The sequence below is a fragment of the Equus asinus genome, chromosome 1, assembly GCF_041296235.1.
Source record: "Equus asinus isolate D_3611 breed Donkey chromosome 1, EquAss-T2T_v2, whole genome shotgun sequence".
In the NCBI taxonomy this organism is placed as follows: Eukaryota; Metazoa; Chordata; class Mammalia; order Perissodactyla; family Equidae; genus Equus; species Equus asinus.
This window is the reverse complement of record NC_091790.1, coordinates 105,972,592-105,991,780: the sequence shown is the minus strand read 5'-3', so window position 1 is coordinate 105,991,780 and position 19,189 is coordinate 105,972,592. Positions and strand designations below refer to the sequence as shown.

The 19,189-nt window shown below is 40.0% G+C and overlaps 1 protein-coding gene across 1 annotated transcript in view; it reads right to left on the bottom strand.

The window, feature by feature from the left end:
* The window catches only part of VPS41 (VPS41 subunit of HOPS complex), a 185,202-nt gene that overhangs the window by 4,307 nt on the left and 161,706 nt on the right, over positions 1-19,189 (bottom strand). Inside the window, exons 23-25 of the mRNA XM_044770644.2 lie at positions 14,069-14,123; positions 12,197-12,337; positions 10,789-10,925 (exon numbers count right to left, since the gene is read on the bottom strand). Of these exons, the coding sequence (XP_044626579.1) occupies positions 10,789-10,925; positions 12,197-12,337; positions 14,069-14,123 (333 nt within the window). The remainder of the gene's footprint in view (positions 1-10,788; positions 10,926-12,196; positions 12,338-14,068; positions 14,124-19,189) is intronic.

Here is a 19,189-nt window from a genome sequence, read left to right as displayed (position 1 = left end):
CACAAATATGTACTGGGTCCTATCATGTACAAGGAACGGGGCATAGAGAAGGAACCTAAGCAGACGTGATGTCTGTCCTGAACCCCCTCCAGGGTGCAGTATGTCCTCCTTTTCTTCCAATCCATCCAAACCATTTAGCATAATGCTGTCAATGTGCTGTGTAAACTATTAACTGACTACCTTAACCCTCACATTCGGTGACTCTTATGGGGCTGACAACTGTAGAATGACCACAGATATTAAATATCCTGTGATGAGATTCATTTTCTTATTCTTCATCCTGGTACTGTATCTTTTGCTTCTTTATGCATTTTTCCTGTTACTTTGTAGGCTTATTTTCCCTGCCTGGAGGATAATGAGCGCTAGCAACACCTCGGCAGCCTGAGAAGTCAGGATGCAGACAGTTGAGGCTGACTACCCCTTCTGGTTGGTACCCACTCCATTTCAGAGCTGGGGGCATGATGGAGACAAGGACCACCCACCTGCCTTTAGGCAGGGCGACAGCAGGGAGAGGCAACCCATATCACCTTTCAAACCGGCTCGGCTGGCCACTGCATGAGTTTCCACCCTTTTCTCGGTCTTCTTGGGTAATTTAATAGGAAATTGGGAGAGGCTATGTGATGTATGCTTAAGACAGATGCCACTTTCTTTTCTGAGGAAGATTAGCCCTGAGCTAACACCTGCTGCCAATCTTCCTCTATTTTCCTGAGGAAGACTGGCCCTGAGCTAACATCCGTGCCCAACTTCCTCCACTTTATATGTGGGATGCTGCCACAGCATGCTTGACGAGCGGTGCATAGGTCTGCACCCAGGATCCGAACCAGCGAACCCTGGGACGCCGAAGCGGAATATGCGAACTTAACCGCTGCACCACCAGGCTGGCATCCAGATGCTATTTTATTAGAGGAATTTGTTGCTGCTTTTCAAAGAGGGAGACATTCGGGGCCTGAAGGACTGAGAAGCTCCCTACAGTGGCCGCAGCTTCCTATTCTGGCCCAATGTGCCTTCTTACACGTGGGTCTGTGCAGTCACACAGAACTGGCATGGCCATTCACATAATGAAGACATTGCTGCCTTGTGGCGGTCCAGCTCTGGGTCACAGCAAATGCTGCTGTCGAGGTGCATCCTGCCATTCTTCACACTAAGTCACTCTCAACTCTAAAATCTACAAGGGCGTTCTGCTCTCAGGCTTTCAGTTCACACCACCAGGGAAGGGAAGCAAGGGCATCGCCAACTTGTGGGCCCCCATCCCCAACTCATCACAGTAACACGAGCCCCTCTCCCATCCCAAGGAGCGCTGGCTCTGAGGGAACGCAGCCCGAGGGCTTCCCCTAATCACAGGAAGGCAGACAGTCAAGAACAGAACTGATATCCAGAGTAAAGTTTCTCTACTCGCCGCTTCTAGCACCGATCAGCAGGAAATAACATGATTTTGCTATTTATATATTAACTGAGAAACTCTCTATGAAGTTTTATTCTTTAAAATGCTCCTAGAAATTGAATTTTTCTGATTCATTTTAAAAACACATTAGAACTTTGACAGACATCATTAAAGTATTAAATACAGGAAGGAGAGAAAAATATCAAATATGGTAAGAGAGAGATCTAATACAGATGTCAGTAAACTTTGAGAAAATTTATAAGCAAACATATAAAGCTGCTCAGCCTCCAACACCAAAATAAAAACTTAAAAAGTAGTGTCAATTACAGTATCTTTGGCAAAATGTTTCAAAAAGAGCTGGCTCTGCCCTCAGTTGGTTGTTAAGGCCCAGTGCATGAATAATACAAGAAGGGCGGGTCCCACAGTCTAGACAGAAGCCACAGTGTCTGCAAACAAAAAAGAAACAGCAAAAAATGCAAACTAAGAAGGAACCATTTCTTCACCAGGATTACATTTTTCTACATAGGTACAATCCATCTGCCCGCAGAAAGCATTGTCTAGGAAACACTTCAGTATTCAGAGGCACACAGCCAGGAAAGGGGAAAATATGCAAACACAGCTCACTGTGGTAGAGTATGTTACTTTCTACTTCATTTGATCAAACCTAAGGCTCCAAGTCGGAAAAACATTTTAATTTTCATTTACATGATGCCAGACAGGTACATAAAAAAATGAGACTTAACACTTGTACAAAAGAGTCATTTATTCTATAAAATCTGCAGTAAACTGAAGGCAATCAGAGGTGGTGAGTGAAAGATTGTACAAGAATGGTGTGGTGTTACATAGGTATTTTCCCAATATCAGACACCGGGCAAGGCATTGTGTTCACCATGGATTCCCAGTAGCAACTCCATCAGTGATTCATGAAGAATGTGCTGTTGCTGACACTGATGTCACCCTCAAATGGACACATCTGGTATTTCCCATGAACGCCTTCGTTAAAATACTGACGGCTGAAGTCAGACAGTAGCAGCTGGCTTATGGAGGTGGTCTTCACCACTTTCTGACCTTCACACTCATGATTTTTCTTGATCAATTTTGTCAGAGGCGTTCCTATTTTATTATTCCTTTTATTCTCTCCTCTGGGACTCCTTTGCTGAGGACATTTTCATTCTAACCTCCACGTCTCTGTTAAGCACTCTTTTATATTTTCTATCTCAATTTCTCTGTGCTGCATGCTGAATTTCATCAGATCTACCTTCCAGTTCTTTAAATCTCCCTTTCAGCTGTGTCTAATCTACTATTTATTTTGTCCGCTGGATAATTTAAATGAATACACACATACACATACATAATTTCAAAGAGTTCTACCTGGTTATTTCTCAAATATTCCCATTTTCAATCATACTTTTCTATTTTTTATTATGGTATCTATTCTTTCTTTCATAGCTTCACTTTAAATGAACTTATTAATAATGCCTTTGAGACTGATCTAGTATTTTCAGTTCTTGGAAATACTAAGATTATCATATCACTTCACATTCTTTTGTGCACTGTATCTCCTGACTACCCCTCATGATACAGTTCATAATTCTTCCTCTTGTGAGCTCACCATCAACGGAGAGTCCCGTGTACCCTATTTGAGGGAACACCATTCCGAGTGGCTTCACTTTTGCTCGTTTTGAAGTCTCCAGGGATTTCAATGGTCCTAGAAGAGTTTTCACAAGCAGTATAGTGTAACTTCAGATCCTACGATTTCTTGTGGGCCTTCTGTTCTTCCCCAACCTTCTCTCCCCAACTAACCCCTGAGGAGATGGCTAGTTCCCTTGGAACTTTACAGAACCAGAGAGTAGATTTCTTCTTTCTTTGAGGAAGATTAGTCCTGAGCTAACTGCTGCCAATCCTCCTCTTTTTGCTGAGGAAGACTGGCCCTGAGCTAACATCCGTGCACATCTTCCTCTACTTTATATATGGGACACCTGCCACAGCGTGGCTTGCCACGTGGTGCCACGTCTGCACCTGGGATCTGAACTGGCAAACCCTGGGCCACCGAAGCAGAACGTGTACACTTAACTGCTGCGCCACCAGGCCAGCCCCAAGAGTAGATTTTTTCTATGGCTTGAGACTCAGGCTTTGTGCAGGGCATTTGATTTTAGTTCCTCACTTTAGGTGGGCCAGTAGCTATTTCTCCTGCTTCCACATAAATATTAGAAGCCCATAATCTAGTAACTGTATCTGCTACTCCAGAGGGCTGCCACAGCAACAACCCTCCATTGCCACTTTGGATTTACTGTCTCTCAGTATTTCCTGGTACCTGGTTATATCTTTTGAAATCTGCTATGAATTATAAAAATAAATTCTTTTTAATACAGTTACGTGTTGCTTAACAATGGGGATACATTCTGAACGTGTTGCTAGGGAATTTCATCATTGTGCGAGCATCAGAGTCCACTTACACAAACCTGGATGGTATAGCCTACTACACACCTAGGCTACATGGCACCAGTCTTATGGCACATCGATGCAGTCTGTCACTGACTGAAACATTGTTATGTGGTGCACGACTGTATCCTATTTAACATTTTCTTAAAATAGGAAATGGGTATTCAGTTCAGTCTGTCATGTATCCTGAAATTTAAAGCTTCTCTGGTTTAGAAAAATCAATTTCTAGTTTATATACTGTTCACTATGCTAAGCAAGGCAGATATCTATCAAGACAGATTACATCTAGATTTACTCTTGAATGTATTATACTTGAATTCTTAAGATCTTAGTCTTTACCACTGAACCTGATATTTGATCAAATAAACTTTTATTCTTTACTTACTTTAGATGTTAAAGACTTAAAATTAGTCTACAAGGACTCTCTTTTTTATGGTTATACTGGTTGTTTTCCCATATCTTTTTCTCAGACTTTATGGAATTCACAAATACACTTTGTGATGTTTCCACAATATTTGTAGACTATAGAAGTTACGCTAAAGTATGCAGTTTTAGGAATCATATCTCCCCTCTCCACAAAACGTGGTCCTTGTTTTCCAAAGCAGGCCTACTGGCCTTTTAAAGAGCAAGTAAATTTTTGCCCAGCAAGATCTTTCTTGTCTGTTTCCTCCTGTTTTACCTTTGTTTCCCCGTGTTGGGCAGCCTCTGATATCACTTTCAGAAACTAAAATCAGTTTGAAACACCCTTATCTTGTCATCTATGAAATGTCTCCACTTGGTAAATAAGAGAGAACCACTATTAATCTTTGCTTTGTAATCTATATCATATTAGAATTTCACAGAGGTAAAGAAACCACTGTCTGGTCTGTTCTTGCCTCACTTTCACAATGGCATTAACTTTCATCTCAAAAAAATACTTGTAGGCAGTGCTTAGCAAGTAGAATATTATCTTTCAGAGATTCATTTTCCCTATGGGACTGTCCCTTGTATTTCCAAGATTATTCAAATCAATGGGCCAACTTCTTCTTACATCTTTCTCAACCACTCTCATTTTCTTTATACCACAGTTTCCCGCCATAGTTCTAAGTTTTTCTAAATTCTGTTTTACTAACATTACCTTTATTTTTTCCTCTTCACCATTTTCAAGACAATCAGTTGTAGCTTCTGTAATCAGTCTGTTACAAGCACACCTCGTTCTACCGTTAACAGAAATAAGAATGCATTTTTAAGACAGCTGTTGAAAACCCAGATGAGACTCTAGATTCTCTCCATTTTTCCTTCTTCTTTGCAATTCATCATCATTGATAATAATCCCAACCTAAAGCAAAGCACCTGACCCACAGATATTTCATAAAGCAATAAAAGAACCATACATCAGCGAAGTTACTATGGTTCATTAGAAACAGCTGCTGTGGGAAAAATGCCATAAAAAATTGCCGAGTTTCTGAAATTTTTATTTTAAAAGACGCTTTGAATGTTGAACTTTTTGCTGACATTGCTTTGTTTGTGCTCCACTGCTTATCATTAGAACTGCAAACGACAGACAGTTACCTGGTTTTACAAGCCCTCAATATGACACCAGAGCGAGACTGGGACACCATTTTACCTAATTTCTAATCCATCATTTAGGCTACAATGGGATTCGAGTTCTACTTGAAAAAGCTTTGCTTCTCATTAGAACTATTATCAAAGATGATGAACCACAGAGAAGTAAGAAGGAAAAGACAGACTCTAAGGTCTTATGTTGGAGTTCAAAAACAATATTATAAATACAGTTATATTTAAATTTACAATAGCACAAAGTATGCATGTACCAAATGGAGTAAAGAAGCTATAGTTGGTTGTCATAGGCCACCTATGTCACCTAAAAGCTGTGATGAGGCCAAATTGAAATAGTTTGAAAGGAAAAAAAATCCATTTTATCTTAAAAGTTCATTTCAGGGATTTATAAATTTAAAAACTATCTCTTAGAGGAAATTAAGAGCTTATATACTGCTAGTCAAAAAAAAACCCATGTGGACCAAAAAAAGGCAGATAAGAAAGAATTCACCGTTTCCTCTTTATTTGTCTCTGGATTTCAAAGTAGAGATATGGGAAATGATAAAGAAATGGGGATTGTAGCAAGTGTAAGTACAAGAAAATAAGTCTGACAGGCATGGAGATATCTGGAATCAATTTTCACCAGTGTGTGCATATGTGTGTGTACATGTGTGAGGTTTAACAAAATGGAAGTGTTAAAGCTTTTTACTTCTCCCAGAAATATTAATTCAGACCATGAGCTGCTTGAGCAAAGGGCTGTAGCTCACTCCCCTCCAGGTGTCTGAGACAGTACGTGGAGGCCCTGTTAGAACCTAGCGCAGTATCTGACGCAGCAGGCACTCAAATCTTTACATAAATGTGTTTATAAACAATCAAACATATGGCATTTAAAAAAATCATACCTAAAAATCTAGCTGCGTTATTAGAGATTCCAAAATAAGTATTATGGAGGATTTACACTGAAACATTAACACCGTGCAGCTGCAATCACTATATAAAGGCGTGTTTATGAAATGACTCTGTCAGGAACTTGAGACAGAAGACACTTTAACATCATCCACTCTCGAGGTTCCTAAACGTCAATGCACAGCCCAGCGCCCAGCCGAGAGTGTTAGAAATAGCCAGGTGGTTTAAGCACAGTCCCTAGTCTTCCCCAAGAAACTCTAATCCAGCAGATCTGGGGTGGTACCTGAACTAGGTAATTTTAAAAAGAATTCACATAATTCTGGTGTGTAGTCAGGCTTGACAAACACTGGTTTAATCAAATGGGAAAATATTTCCAGAAAACTTATGTGCCCTCCCAAAGGTCAACAGGCTTGTTAATGGCAAAGCCAGGACCAGAGTCCAGGTCTGCAAACATCACATCCACTGGTCTTTATAGACAACAGTCTGCCTGTTCATACTCCACGCTAATCCTGTATAATCTTCTGTCGGTACAATGAGTGCATCTCCAGAGAACAATGGGACAATCAGTGAGAAATACACAAGATTTAGTCAGAGGATCTGGGTTCAAATCCAGTTCATCACCTTCCCAGACTGGCAAGTCATTTAACCATTTTGAGACTCAGTCTTCTCACCGGTAAAATGGAGATGACAGTTCCTAAAGGACCATTGTGAAGGAAAAATGACCCTCAAATTAGACTGTCAAATGAGAAATGTTTATGAATAAAGATCCTGGAATTCTTAAGAGAAAAAAACCACAACAGAAATGAATATAAATGCTAAATAAATACATGCTAAATTTATAAATAAAAATATAAAAAATTTATAGCACAAAAATAATTTGGAAATTGTGGTCAATTTAATATAAAAATTGAAATAGCAATTATACCAAATTGTTTTATAAGTAATTTATATCAAATCAAATGCTATTTATCCTTGATATCAGACCTGGAAACATTTTAAGTTTATGAAGTATGATAAGGGCTACTGGTATCTTACTGACTTTATGAGGCTTTAAAATTTGTTGACTAATTATACTAACAACGTAACAAAGTATAAAAACATACGGTAAGTTAAAATAAATTTTAAAAACTTAAACATTGATAATGTGGTTGATTATATTATTTCCTTAACTTTAATGATGTCACAGACATCTAACATGCCTAATGCTAAACTTCAGTTGAAGAAAGTTGTTGCAGTTTAGAAAACATGAAATTTTAAAACCAGAAAAGATGTTCATTGTAAGTTTTTTCCCCAAAATGTTCTCTACTCTTTTTTTTTAAAAGATTGGCTCCTGAGCTAACAACTGTTGCCAATCTTTTTTCTTTTTCTCCCCAAATCCCCCCAGTACAGAGTTGTATATTCTAGCTGTGGGCCCTTCTAGTTGTGGCATGTGGGACGCTGCCTCAGTGTGGCCTGATGAGCGGTGCCATGTCCGTGTCCAGGATCCGAACCTGAGAAACCCTGGGCCACTGAAGTAGATCATGTGAACTCAACCACTCAGCCACGGGGCCGGCCCCTACCCTCTCTCTTTCCAATTAGCAATTGGCTAACGAGAGATCTCTGAAAGCATTTTCAGTGGCCAAATAAATTTTCAAATGCTGTGTGCTCTACCGTGACTTTCCCTCGTAGAGATCCCCAGTGCCTATCAGCAAGAAGAGGTGCTGAGAGGCCCTGTGACAGCCCTTCTCTAACATCTGACCACAGATCCCCATGCTTACTAAATGGTTCTTAATTCCTTCAGGGTCATTCCCCCTACCACCCGGCTCCCTATACACAGTAGGTTCCAAATTCTTGCAAATTCATGCACCTGCACGCTGATTTTTGGGATTAACAGGGTTGGCAATTTTTTATCTGGTTAGAACACGTGAAAATCAACCATAGTTTTATGAAAAAAATAAAGGCTGGACAGAATCAAATGAAAACGTATGTTAAACTTTTCTGGAAACTTCAAAACACTCTATAAATAGACTTATTTTTACAGTGATCCCTAACAGGTTGCCTAGAGAAAGAAAATAAATGGTCATTAACGAAAAGCAGTAGCCTTTTTCATAGAAAAACTTCTCAACTCTTTCTCCATGTGTAAGAAGGAAGTATTCCCTGGAGTTCTTTGAAGACCCTGCCCCAGTAGACCACTTTTTCTCTGCATCCTCCCACAAGACGTCGGAGCTCCAGGGGAGACCACAGGTGCAGCAGATCCCAGAAGCTCTGCCCCTGTCCCCGTGGGTCCCTCCGCTTCAGTCCCAGGGCCCCTCCTCAGCCTGGGGCTCTACAGGCAGCCACCACTCTTTGGACCCGCCGGCCTCCTTAACACAGCACCCACTGCACACTTACACATCTTAAGGAAAGCTCTCAGTACATTTTAAAATATAATTAAGAGGATAAAATATTGACTTAGCAGCTGTTTTAGCGGATAATTTTAATAACGGAATCCATTTCACATCTAATAATAATTTTACTTTTATTGCCGACTGACTCAGAACTATGCAAATTTACTCATAAAAAAATGAACGAGCAGTGAGACCCACTGGTGTCCATGAGCTTGGTTCTCTGGATGAAGAGCTAGTAAGAGGGATCCATTAGGTGCTTTTGTAGGCACTGGAGAGGCTGGGAAAAAAGTAAGGCCTATTTTTCAACCTGGAGGCTGGGCTTCATGCACGACAGCTGGAGGGGAGAAGGGGTAATTATTTCCTCATCTTCCTGGGGGTAGAGTGGTTCAGAGAGACGTAAATGACTTCCCAATAAATTTGAGTTTGAAACTTTGCGCATATCCTGGCATACAAGGGGTGCTAAGAGCCAATTAAGTACAGATCATTCCCAAACTCACATCCAGAGCTTTATAAGGTCTGACACTGAACGGCTTTCCCCAAAGCCCAATTGCAAGCCTTGGACTCAGTGGATTATTTCCTGCCCGGATCACTTTTCTTTGTCCCTTGGGCACTGCACAAAACGTAAGCTCCCAGGTCACCTCTCCTCGCCTGTTACCCCATTCCCTTATTCCTCTTTCCTTCCTTGCCTCTCCCATTCCCCCTCTGATAACCTTTCCCTGGGTCATCTGCAAACCTCCAGATTCCACTGTAAATAAATATGTGTATATCTTGGAGCTTTTCATAGAATAGGTCCTCTCCTTTGTCTCTTTGCTTTAACCAAATACCCCTTTCTTTCCCACGACCCCGATTTCCCACAAGCCCTCCTGTGTGAAGGCTCCTTGTTCTCTCACATCCCGCCTTCAGGAAAACCTTTTCTCCTAAGCTTTAAGCCTTTGAAGCTGTGTTCCCAGTAAGACCACGGTCACCTGTGGGCTGCGAGGTTAGTCTCCAGTTCACTGAGAAGGCTGGAGTTGGCCTACAGCCCCCAACCCCACGTTCCTCAATGCCCACTTGGATGACTCATTGTGTCCTCACAGTTTCTCTCAGAATTCCAGGCCAATGACCTTAACCTTCATCCCACTTTTTGAACATATTCGCAAGGATTCCTTTGGAAATTTTAATGTTAACAATATCCCACTCCCTGGCCACAGCTCGTGTCCCTCCAGCTCTGTCACTCTTTTTCATCTCTCACATCTCTAATCTGAGGCCACCAGCCCGAGTTCAGCAGGCAGGCCCCCACTCTGCACCCTTCATGGTCACTCCGGGCTCCACACATCCTCCTCACTACGCTCCTCTCCTTACTCACCCTCGTAACCATTTCTCTCCACCACAACCTTATCTTTTGACTCTACGTGAAAAATCTTTGTTTCCAGGAAAGGAATTTCATCCATATTATAACAAAAACTCATTTTCGAATGAAGGAGGGAAAGAAAGAACGGTCTGAATTGTTAAAGAAATGGACTTTAAATAGTTTCAAGTTCTATGGAAGCTACCAGCATCTGGAAAAATAGTAATTGTTAGAGTCCTTTTGAAGAAAAGATTAGGATACTTTGTAATTAGCATATTAATTACTTATATGAAAATAATGGGGTCCATTGCTCTTATCACAAATTCTGAATTATTATGGATTAAACTTGTACTAATCTAGAAAACAGACAAAAGGTTAAATAAAATCCTGTATTTTAACATGTTTCAGGCAGTGGGTTAATGAGTGGCTTCAGGAAATTATCAAACTATTTGAGAAACATTTTTTTTTATTCCTCTAAATGGACACAACACTCATTCTACCTAAAAACGGTTTGGGAGGTCTGACCTGACAGCAGGGTCACCACTCCCACAACCTCTCCGATGCCATGCTGTACTTACTACATAAATGTACGAACGTCTGCTCATTAGGAAGAGAAATTTGGGGATGGTTAAAACATTCGATGGCTTCCTTAAAGGCTGATAGTTCTAGTTTCTCCATTTGAGCAGTTTTCTAGACATCTGGGCCTAAATAAAATGTAATTATCAAATTGAATTATTTGACTGCTATCTAAAATAAACCCTGGAAAAGTTTATCTAGTAGTTAGTCAACCACTCAGCATGCTTATTTGTCCAAGAAAGGACACTTACTTGCAAATTGTAATCTTGCAGAATTTTAACCAAGGAATCTCTCAAATTGGGAATCTCCATTCCTTCCTTAATGCGGTGAATCAGCAGAATTGGGTCAACGTGCGTGCCAATGTTATTTAACAAGCCAGTAATAAATGCTACAAAATACCACATAAAACAATTTTATAAGCAATGTATATAACGCAATTTTAAACCAAAAGTAACTCAAAGAAAAAACTATTTCCTTCAAAATGTTAAAACTGTATGAATTTCTAAACTCGCAAGAACTAATTTTCCTTTATTTTCCTCATGACATAAAGGAGAAGCTAAATGAGAAGAGTTTAAAACAGCTGAAAAACAAATGATTCCTTCAGAATACAGTGTGCGATGTCAAAGGGTTGCAACTAATATTTACTGAAAATTTACTATGGCTCATCCCTATCACACACTTTTCTCCAATATTCTGCCAGGTCGGAATGTTATTTGTCTCCATTTCACAGAATAGGGAAATGGGGCAGTTAACTAATTCATCTAGGGTCACACAGCCAGCAAGTTATAAGCCCAAATTCAAACCCAGGACAGATTCAAGTTCACGATGTACTTTTGCCTCAGGTTCCTTAAACTACTACTTTATCACCCTAAATTAGATTCTCAAAGACATACGGGCATGTAACTACCTTAATCTGAAATTGACTTGAGTACCACTGTCCTCTTGTATCACAATCATAACAGCAGTTTCTAGAACTTGAAAATCTTGAAATAGATAAGCATTCCTACCAAAAAATAAAAAAGGGAAGGGGGGAGATTTCAAACCACTACTGTTAGTTTCTGAATCATTTCTGTATCTACAAAAGAGGACCTGGGTGACTGTTAAGTGACTGCTTTCGTTTCTTTCCAAAATGGGAGACCCAATGCAAATGGTCAAGCGGAGCGCCAACATATTTACACTCCATAAAACGGGGCAGGAAAGAGAGACTAAATATTACAATAGCAAACATCCACATATGGTCAACGTCCAGTGACAGTCACTGATTTCCATAAAAAGAGACTGGTAAAGGCTAGAGACTGGTAAGGGCTATCCATTTTCAAAATAAATGCACTCTGTATACAAACAGAAAAAAACCAAACTAAGCCAGATCACATTTACTCAATTTGGGTGTAGTAGGTAAAACTATGGTTCATGGGGACAGTTAATATTAGGAGGTTAACCACTTGTTCTTTATCACACTAAAGTAATGCAAAGAGATGGGGCTCCAGACTTCTCTGCACAGGATGAGTATTGGAAATCGTTACGATGTGCCTGGGCTGTTTTTATTACGGATACTTTGCAATATTTTTAAGCCAACGTGTCTTGAGATAATTCTTACTCCAGACATAACTGGCTATATTGAGAGAAAAAGTTATGATCACAGATGGCTTTTCTGCTTACGTGGTTTGTCGATGGAATATAAAATCAGGTCTTCCCAGAGTTCTCCATCGTCTTGCTCCTTGGCAAATTCAATTGCTTTATCAACATCATGTAATTCCTCCATGATCATCTTCAGGGCACTTCGGCTATTGCCCATTCGGCCTAGCAAAGATGTGCGAAATACTTCACTTAGGGCATTTCAAGAAAATATTGTTAAAGAAATAGCCTATCTCTTTAACTTGTTTACACAGTTTGAAAGGTGAGACAAGAGCATATTTTCTTAAGTGATATTAGCACTCACTACCTATAACAAAATATAAAATAAATATCTCCTATTTACTGGGTGTTTACTTGTGCTGAATACTCATTGAAGTGCTTCACATGAAATTACATCAATCACCACTATAATCCTATGAAATATGTTCTACTAATAGTGCTATTTTATAGAGGACGTTGAAATGTCAGTAACTCTAACATCATTCAGCTACTAAATGGCAGATCTGGAATCTAAACGCAGGCCTGTAGATTCTGACTTCCTTCGGACAGACCTGGATTTCTTTGGATCCAGATACAGTTAAGGCTTTTAAAGGCCCTGGAGTCATTCTGCCTCTTCACGTGCTTTGCATATTGCTCTTCTGACACACTGTGCCAACTGCAAACTCAACTATCAGAGGGCTGCCTCTTTTCCTTCTCTTCCAAGTTCAGGGCAAAGCTTTTCAATAACCCCAATGAAATGAAAGTATTCACCAACTAGGCTTTTACCGCTTAATTATCTTTACACACTTTGCTCATTGATCTCTTGGCGTTTTAATGGTTTTGTTAACAGTTTCCGGGAGTTTTTAACACAGTTCACGTAGAAAACTTTACTCAGAGGCGGGACAGTGACTGCCCGGCTGTGGGCCATGGTCCTCCCATACGCCCACGGGCCCTGGCCTGGGGTAGTAATGGACCTTGAACCCTTCTGACGCTGGGCAGCCATTATCAGTGATAATAGCTGACCTGTGAATAAAATGATATCCCATTTGTTATGCCTTCCAAAGCATTTTGTTTTCCTATCAACACTATTTCCATAGTTTATGTCTTTAAAAAAATGGTTTACTTTTTAAATGTGTATAGGATTTTTAAGTTTTTATAACTTAAAAAAGGGAGACGATGTCTCCCTTTGTAAGTTCTCTACTCCTTCTAACACAATGTAACATTATGACAAAAATCTACACTACTGGAGTATTTCTTGGGAGGAGATGCCGGAGAAATACCTAATATTAACTCTATCTTTATGTTACGAATATCTGCATGGAGCTTCCTTAGGAAAAATCTACATTGCTTTTACGCAAGTGATTCATTTTGGAGGAATGTGAAAATATAGTAAGTTCTGTGCCTTGGTGTGCAGGATACAAAAACTGTGACATGCATGGAGGCGGGGGCCAGAGGACCAGGGACAAACACCATTAGCTATGTTATACTAAAACATTTTCCTCTCTCTCCAAAACTTCGATATTCAATTGCATTTCCTCCAATTGTTTAGGGTGTGATTTTTGAAAATGAGCATTATTTATTTTCTACTGAGGTGATGGTAATATAAGATGATGATAATTAAAAAACAAAAAAAGGACAAACTCGTCAATGCATTTACAATTTATTTTATGTTGTGAGATGTGAACGGACACAGTTTTTTTATCACACAATACTAAGATGTAATTTCAACAGCATTTATTAAATAACTCTTCCTAGAGCTGTGAAGTCTCCTTTTCCATGCATTGAATTCTTGTGTAAAATAGGCTCTAACCTTTGTGTTACTTTGGTCTAAACTTACGTCTACTCTTAGACAATTTATATCACGTTGTCATCCCATTTCTTAGTTTATGGGGACCAAAATGAATAAAAGCTACTTACTCAGAAGATACACGGTCTCTTCTACAAAGTTTCTCTGTTGACAGATCTCAAGAGCCTTCAAATAAAGCAGGGTAAAAACACTGCTATGGGTCAGCAGACAAGAACAAATATTAATAGAGTCCCTTAAACACAAGTTTGAGAGAATTTTTCCATTGCCATCCTTTAAAAACAAAACAGAGCAAACAAACAGGACAGAACCCTCCTTAGGTGTTGGAGTGGCTGTCCTCATTCACTCTCACAGAGGTGCTGGATCCTACACAATTTAACGGATAACGTATTTGAGGCAACTCAGAACATTCCAAGAGCAAAGGCAGAAGGCAAGATGCTGAAAGGACCTTTCCCGCCAAGTTTTCTCTCTTTCCATCACTTTAGGTTTCTTCGCAGCACTGCCCCCTCCCGAGCTGCTTCAGTCCCTGGTTTAAGCTCTGGTTCCCTCCCCTGGACTGTAAGCTCCATGAAAGCACCGCTGCTCCCTGCCACATGTTCCCCGTATTGAGCGTACCAGAGCTCAGGAAACATGTGTTCCATAAATAAATAAATACTGAGTATATTTCTATTGCCGGCTCACAGGGTTTAAAAGAGAACTCAGCTCAAGGATCTGTCAAAAGGGAGACAGGAAAAGCACATCGGACAATCAAGAAGGATCAAAAAGGAGGAGATCAAGTAAAGAAATGGGGGAGTGCAGAGATGACAGCATTTCCTGAGTGTAAGAAAAAAGACACACTATGTGTTTACACATCATCCAATAATCCTGAAAGAACCGGCACACATCTACTATACACTCTGTGCTGGCGCTAGAGGGTCAGGGTGGATGGAGATGCAAAGATGCAGTGATAAAAATGCTGCTGCTGATGACATGTAAGAGGACAACAAGGAGTGGGGGGAGGTGGTGGCTCAGTGGGAGTAGTAGCAAGATCCAGCGAGGGTCACAGAGATGTGACAACACTGAATCCCAGGACCAGGAGAAGCACGAATAGGGGGCCATGTGCATAGACAGAGGACATGAGCTCCAGCATGGCCCTCTTATAAAAAGCTTCACAGAAGAGGTGGCATCTGCAGTGGGTGCAGTAAGAGCTCAGCAGCAAAGCTCACCTCAAATCCTTCCTATGTATCCTTCCTATGGTGTTGCTCTGCTCTGACTCAAAGCTGAGAATCTTTACTGCATCCTCGCTCTGGACCTGCCTTTCTGTGCAGCAACACCTCACACCCCGCTCATCCCTCTACCCTGTCCCTCAGCCTGGAAGGCTGCCCTCACTCCCCACCCCTGGCAAGTACTTCAGACAAATACTTCTTGGACCCCCACACCAGGTCAGATCCCAAGTCCTTACTCTCTCTGCACCCTGCATGCTTTTCACAACACAATCATAGGTGCAATTAACTACTTCCCTAATTGTCTGTCTGATTTCTGTAGGTTGGGACCATGCACACTCTAAGCCCTGTGCTTTACAAAATGCCTGGCTCATAGTAGGTGTGCAGTATATATTTCCTAAGTAGATGAGCAGACAGAAAAGGTTTCAGGAGGAAGATCACTGGGTTGCATAGCTAGAGTAGTCATTTAAAAACAACCAGTTGAGGTTGTTTTAAAAACAAGAACCAAGAAGATAAAAAGAACAGCACAGGTTCATCAGCTCTTCTGGCTCAACGATCTAGTTTAGGAAATAACAGCAGCCGCTAGTTTTGACATTTTGATTTTTGACTTAAAAATTGTGTGTAGAATATGTTTAAATCTGTGTCTCTTATTGGAGATGAACAGCTAAAATGGAGGGGAAAATGCTAATCACAGAGATCAACGCAGGAGAGAAAACCCCTATAAAGAGATCAAAAATTTAGGGGAGAAAAACCTCTAAACCAAACATAAAAAAGGAAAACACCAGTAATACCTTACTTTAGCACTGCAATGAAATGAGGATGGTATTGTAAAGTACACAAATCATTTAAATGAAGTAATGAGCAGACATGAAGGTCACATCGAGGAAGAAATACTATTGATTTGATTGCCCACAAGATTCCTTTAAAAATTACGTGGCAGAGGTAGGTAGTTGTCCCCCACTATCCTTCACCCATTTCTTCTACAGTAATAAGATTTCAGGTGTGTGTGTGACTGCCAAGAATTAAACAAAACCCTCCAAGCTCCCCAGAGGTGGGAGAGCTACGTGACTAATGTCCACGGTACAGATGGAGCAGAAACGCGGACCGGCAGCTTCTGGGGGCGTTCTGAAGAAGCCGAGCAAGGCAACTCTTTGCTTTCTTCTTTTCAGTCCTTTCATCCAATCTGCTGCTTGTAACACAGATGATGCTATCTCACACCACAAGGTCAAGGTCACATAAGGTGGGGGAAGAGAAAAGAGGTCTCTGACCCTGTGGCATGCCACCACCAGCATGGCCACTCCATTAAGACTTCCCTGTCACAGAGAACTAAACTACCGCTCTGTTTAAGCCACTATTATTTTGGGATTTTTATCACTCATGGCTGAACCCAATCATAACGAACACTTAGAAAATCCTCATTTATTTTGAGTAAAAACATGGTTTACCTATCTGTATACCGTCACATCCACAAATCATCATCACAAACAATGATGTTTATGACCAACTTTCTCATCAACTCCCAACTCTTCTGGAATGAGACTAGAGCAGAGACAGGATACACAGTGAGAAGTCAAATAGGGGAAAAAAGCAAAAAATCTGAAGTCAGAGGACTCGGGACTATTCCAACAAGAAATTATTGAGACACTGGCCTACATTTGTACTAGCTGGAGATACAGATGGACAGTTTATGGTTTAGTGAGACTGTCATTCACAGATAAACAGAACATGGTAATACAACTGGATAAGTAATACAACTGGACAGTATGAATAAGGATGAGTATATTGCTTAAAGAAGTTTATTAAAAAGGTATCTATAAATCAATTTTGTATTTGGAAATTTACTAACAGTTTAAAGTACCACTCAGAAGTTTCAAACAGAACCATCCCCCCTTTTCCTGAGTATTTTAGAAAGCTTGAGAAGGTGCTTGTCTCAAACCACAAAGCGAGTTTGCAGAGTGAAGGCTCACTGAGCTGTCCAAGACAGTGGCTTGCTTTATGTGGCTACTGGAATTTAAATTAAATTAAAAATTCAGTTCCTCACTAGCCACATTTTAAATACTCAACTGCTGTTTGTGGCTGGTGGTTACCTTGTTAGAGTAGACAGTAGCACACTTTCATCATTGCAGAACATTCTACAGGACAGTGCTGCTGGAAGCTCTTTCAGGATACTACCAAAAATGACAATTTGGGTAGGAAGAAAGGTCTGAAAGCAAGTTTGAAGTCAAGAATGGTCTGCACTGCAAGATGTGTAACACCAAGCTCAAAGATAATCTGAGTGTCCGAAATTTGCCTTTCACAGATTTTTAAATATCTTACGACTAGCTTCTAAAAGTATCTTAAATTAGCCTTTTCTCATATACGAGAAAGTAGAGACTCTAGAACTCTCTAGAAATTTTGAGTAAACTATAAAAAGAAAATATTTCTGGTACATAGAATTTTTCTATTATTGACACACGTGAAGCATAAAACCATGTGTCCAGTTTCAGATTCTTCCATGTTCTGGGCCGTGGTGCTCCCTCTAGAGGAAAGAGATGGGAAACACTTTTAAAGCCAATGGGAGACAGACAGACAGACACACAGGAAAGGAGAATAGTAGTAAAAATAAAAGTGAAAAGACAGAATAATGACAGAAATTGAGTAAAAAACGATCCAAAAATAATATTTTAATTTTCCTTTTCCTGATTAGTATAAAGGTAAGGAAGAGAGTTAGAAATTTGGGGTAATTAACAGGAACTTTATCAACTATAAACTAAATAATGACTTCCACTTGGCCTTGACCTTGTCATCTTTTATCCAATCTTCTCTTTAAATTTCTTTCATGAAAATCTATAAACTTTGTACCTCCCAGCTTTATTCCTCGAAATCCACAAATACTGCCACCTTGTGAATGCCATTATACATGAGAGAGATCACAAATTCAGGTATAAATTTGCCAAAGCTATAAAACTGATACTCTGCTTTTAAGTATCATAGGCATAAACAAATCAGGTTTGCAAACGAAACTATGCTCAACGACCACACCTGGAAATCACAGGAGAAAGGACAATTTAGCCGTTTAAAAACTGTTATCTTTCATGATTCTGGCAATACTAAGAAATATCTTTATTATTGATGTTGTCATTATTATTTTAACTAACTTTTTGAACCTGAACAATGATTCCTTACCACAGGGGGCAGAACATGGGACCTGAAGTTAAAAGATCCAGGTTCCAAGTCTTGGCCCTTTGACTTATTAGCTCTAAATTTTGGGCTGTTTCTTTCACTCCTGAAGACTCAGCTCGTCATGTACAAAATGACTTTATCTACCTACCTGCACTTTTATTGAGATTAAACAAAAACAAAGTGCATTAAAGCACAGAACACATAAAGCACAACAGAAACGATTTTTATTGTCTTTCTAAATTGCTACAGATGTTATAAATTCTTACCAACTCTGTATCTCCTTTAGAATGAGCAATTTCATAAAAGCTTATGGTTAATTTTGGAATTTAGGAGATGTGGTGACTTTAAATCCTGAACTCTTGTCCTTGATAACTACATGCCTAAAGGGCTTTTGATGTGATGTCAGGGTCTCTACGAAGTTTTTGACCAAATGCTATTGGCTGTGGGATTTCAATCAATTCAAAATAAGTTTGACCTGGATTCTTGAAGATTTCAACAAGTTGTCATATGAAATCACCCCTCCTCTCAACAATTACCCAATCCCAGCAAAGGCAGACAACCAGAAATACGGAAGAAAGAGCCGCTATTCTGCCAGAGTGAATTACCAACAACAGCGGGTCAATATGCTCTGAACAATGCCTTGACACCTTAAATACTTCCCACTCAAAATAAAAACAAACACCAAAAGACCTCCTAAGCATCTACAGGACTAAACAATCCATCAACTCTTCCGAAGTAGAGACTTCCGAGGGGGAGGGCATTAAATTTTTAAGTTCTTAACTTAGAAAAGTAGACCAAATTTTCTGAGTCTCTCTTCAGACCAAACAGATGAACTTATCTCTATGACCTTCAGTCACTTCACTGTTAGCA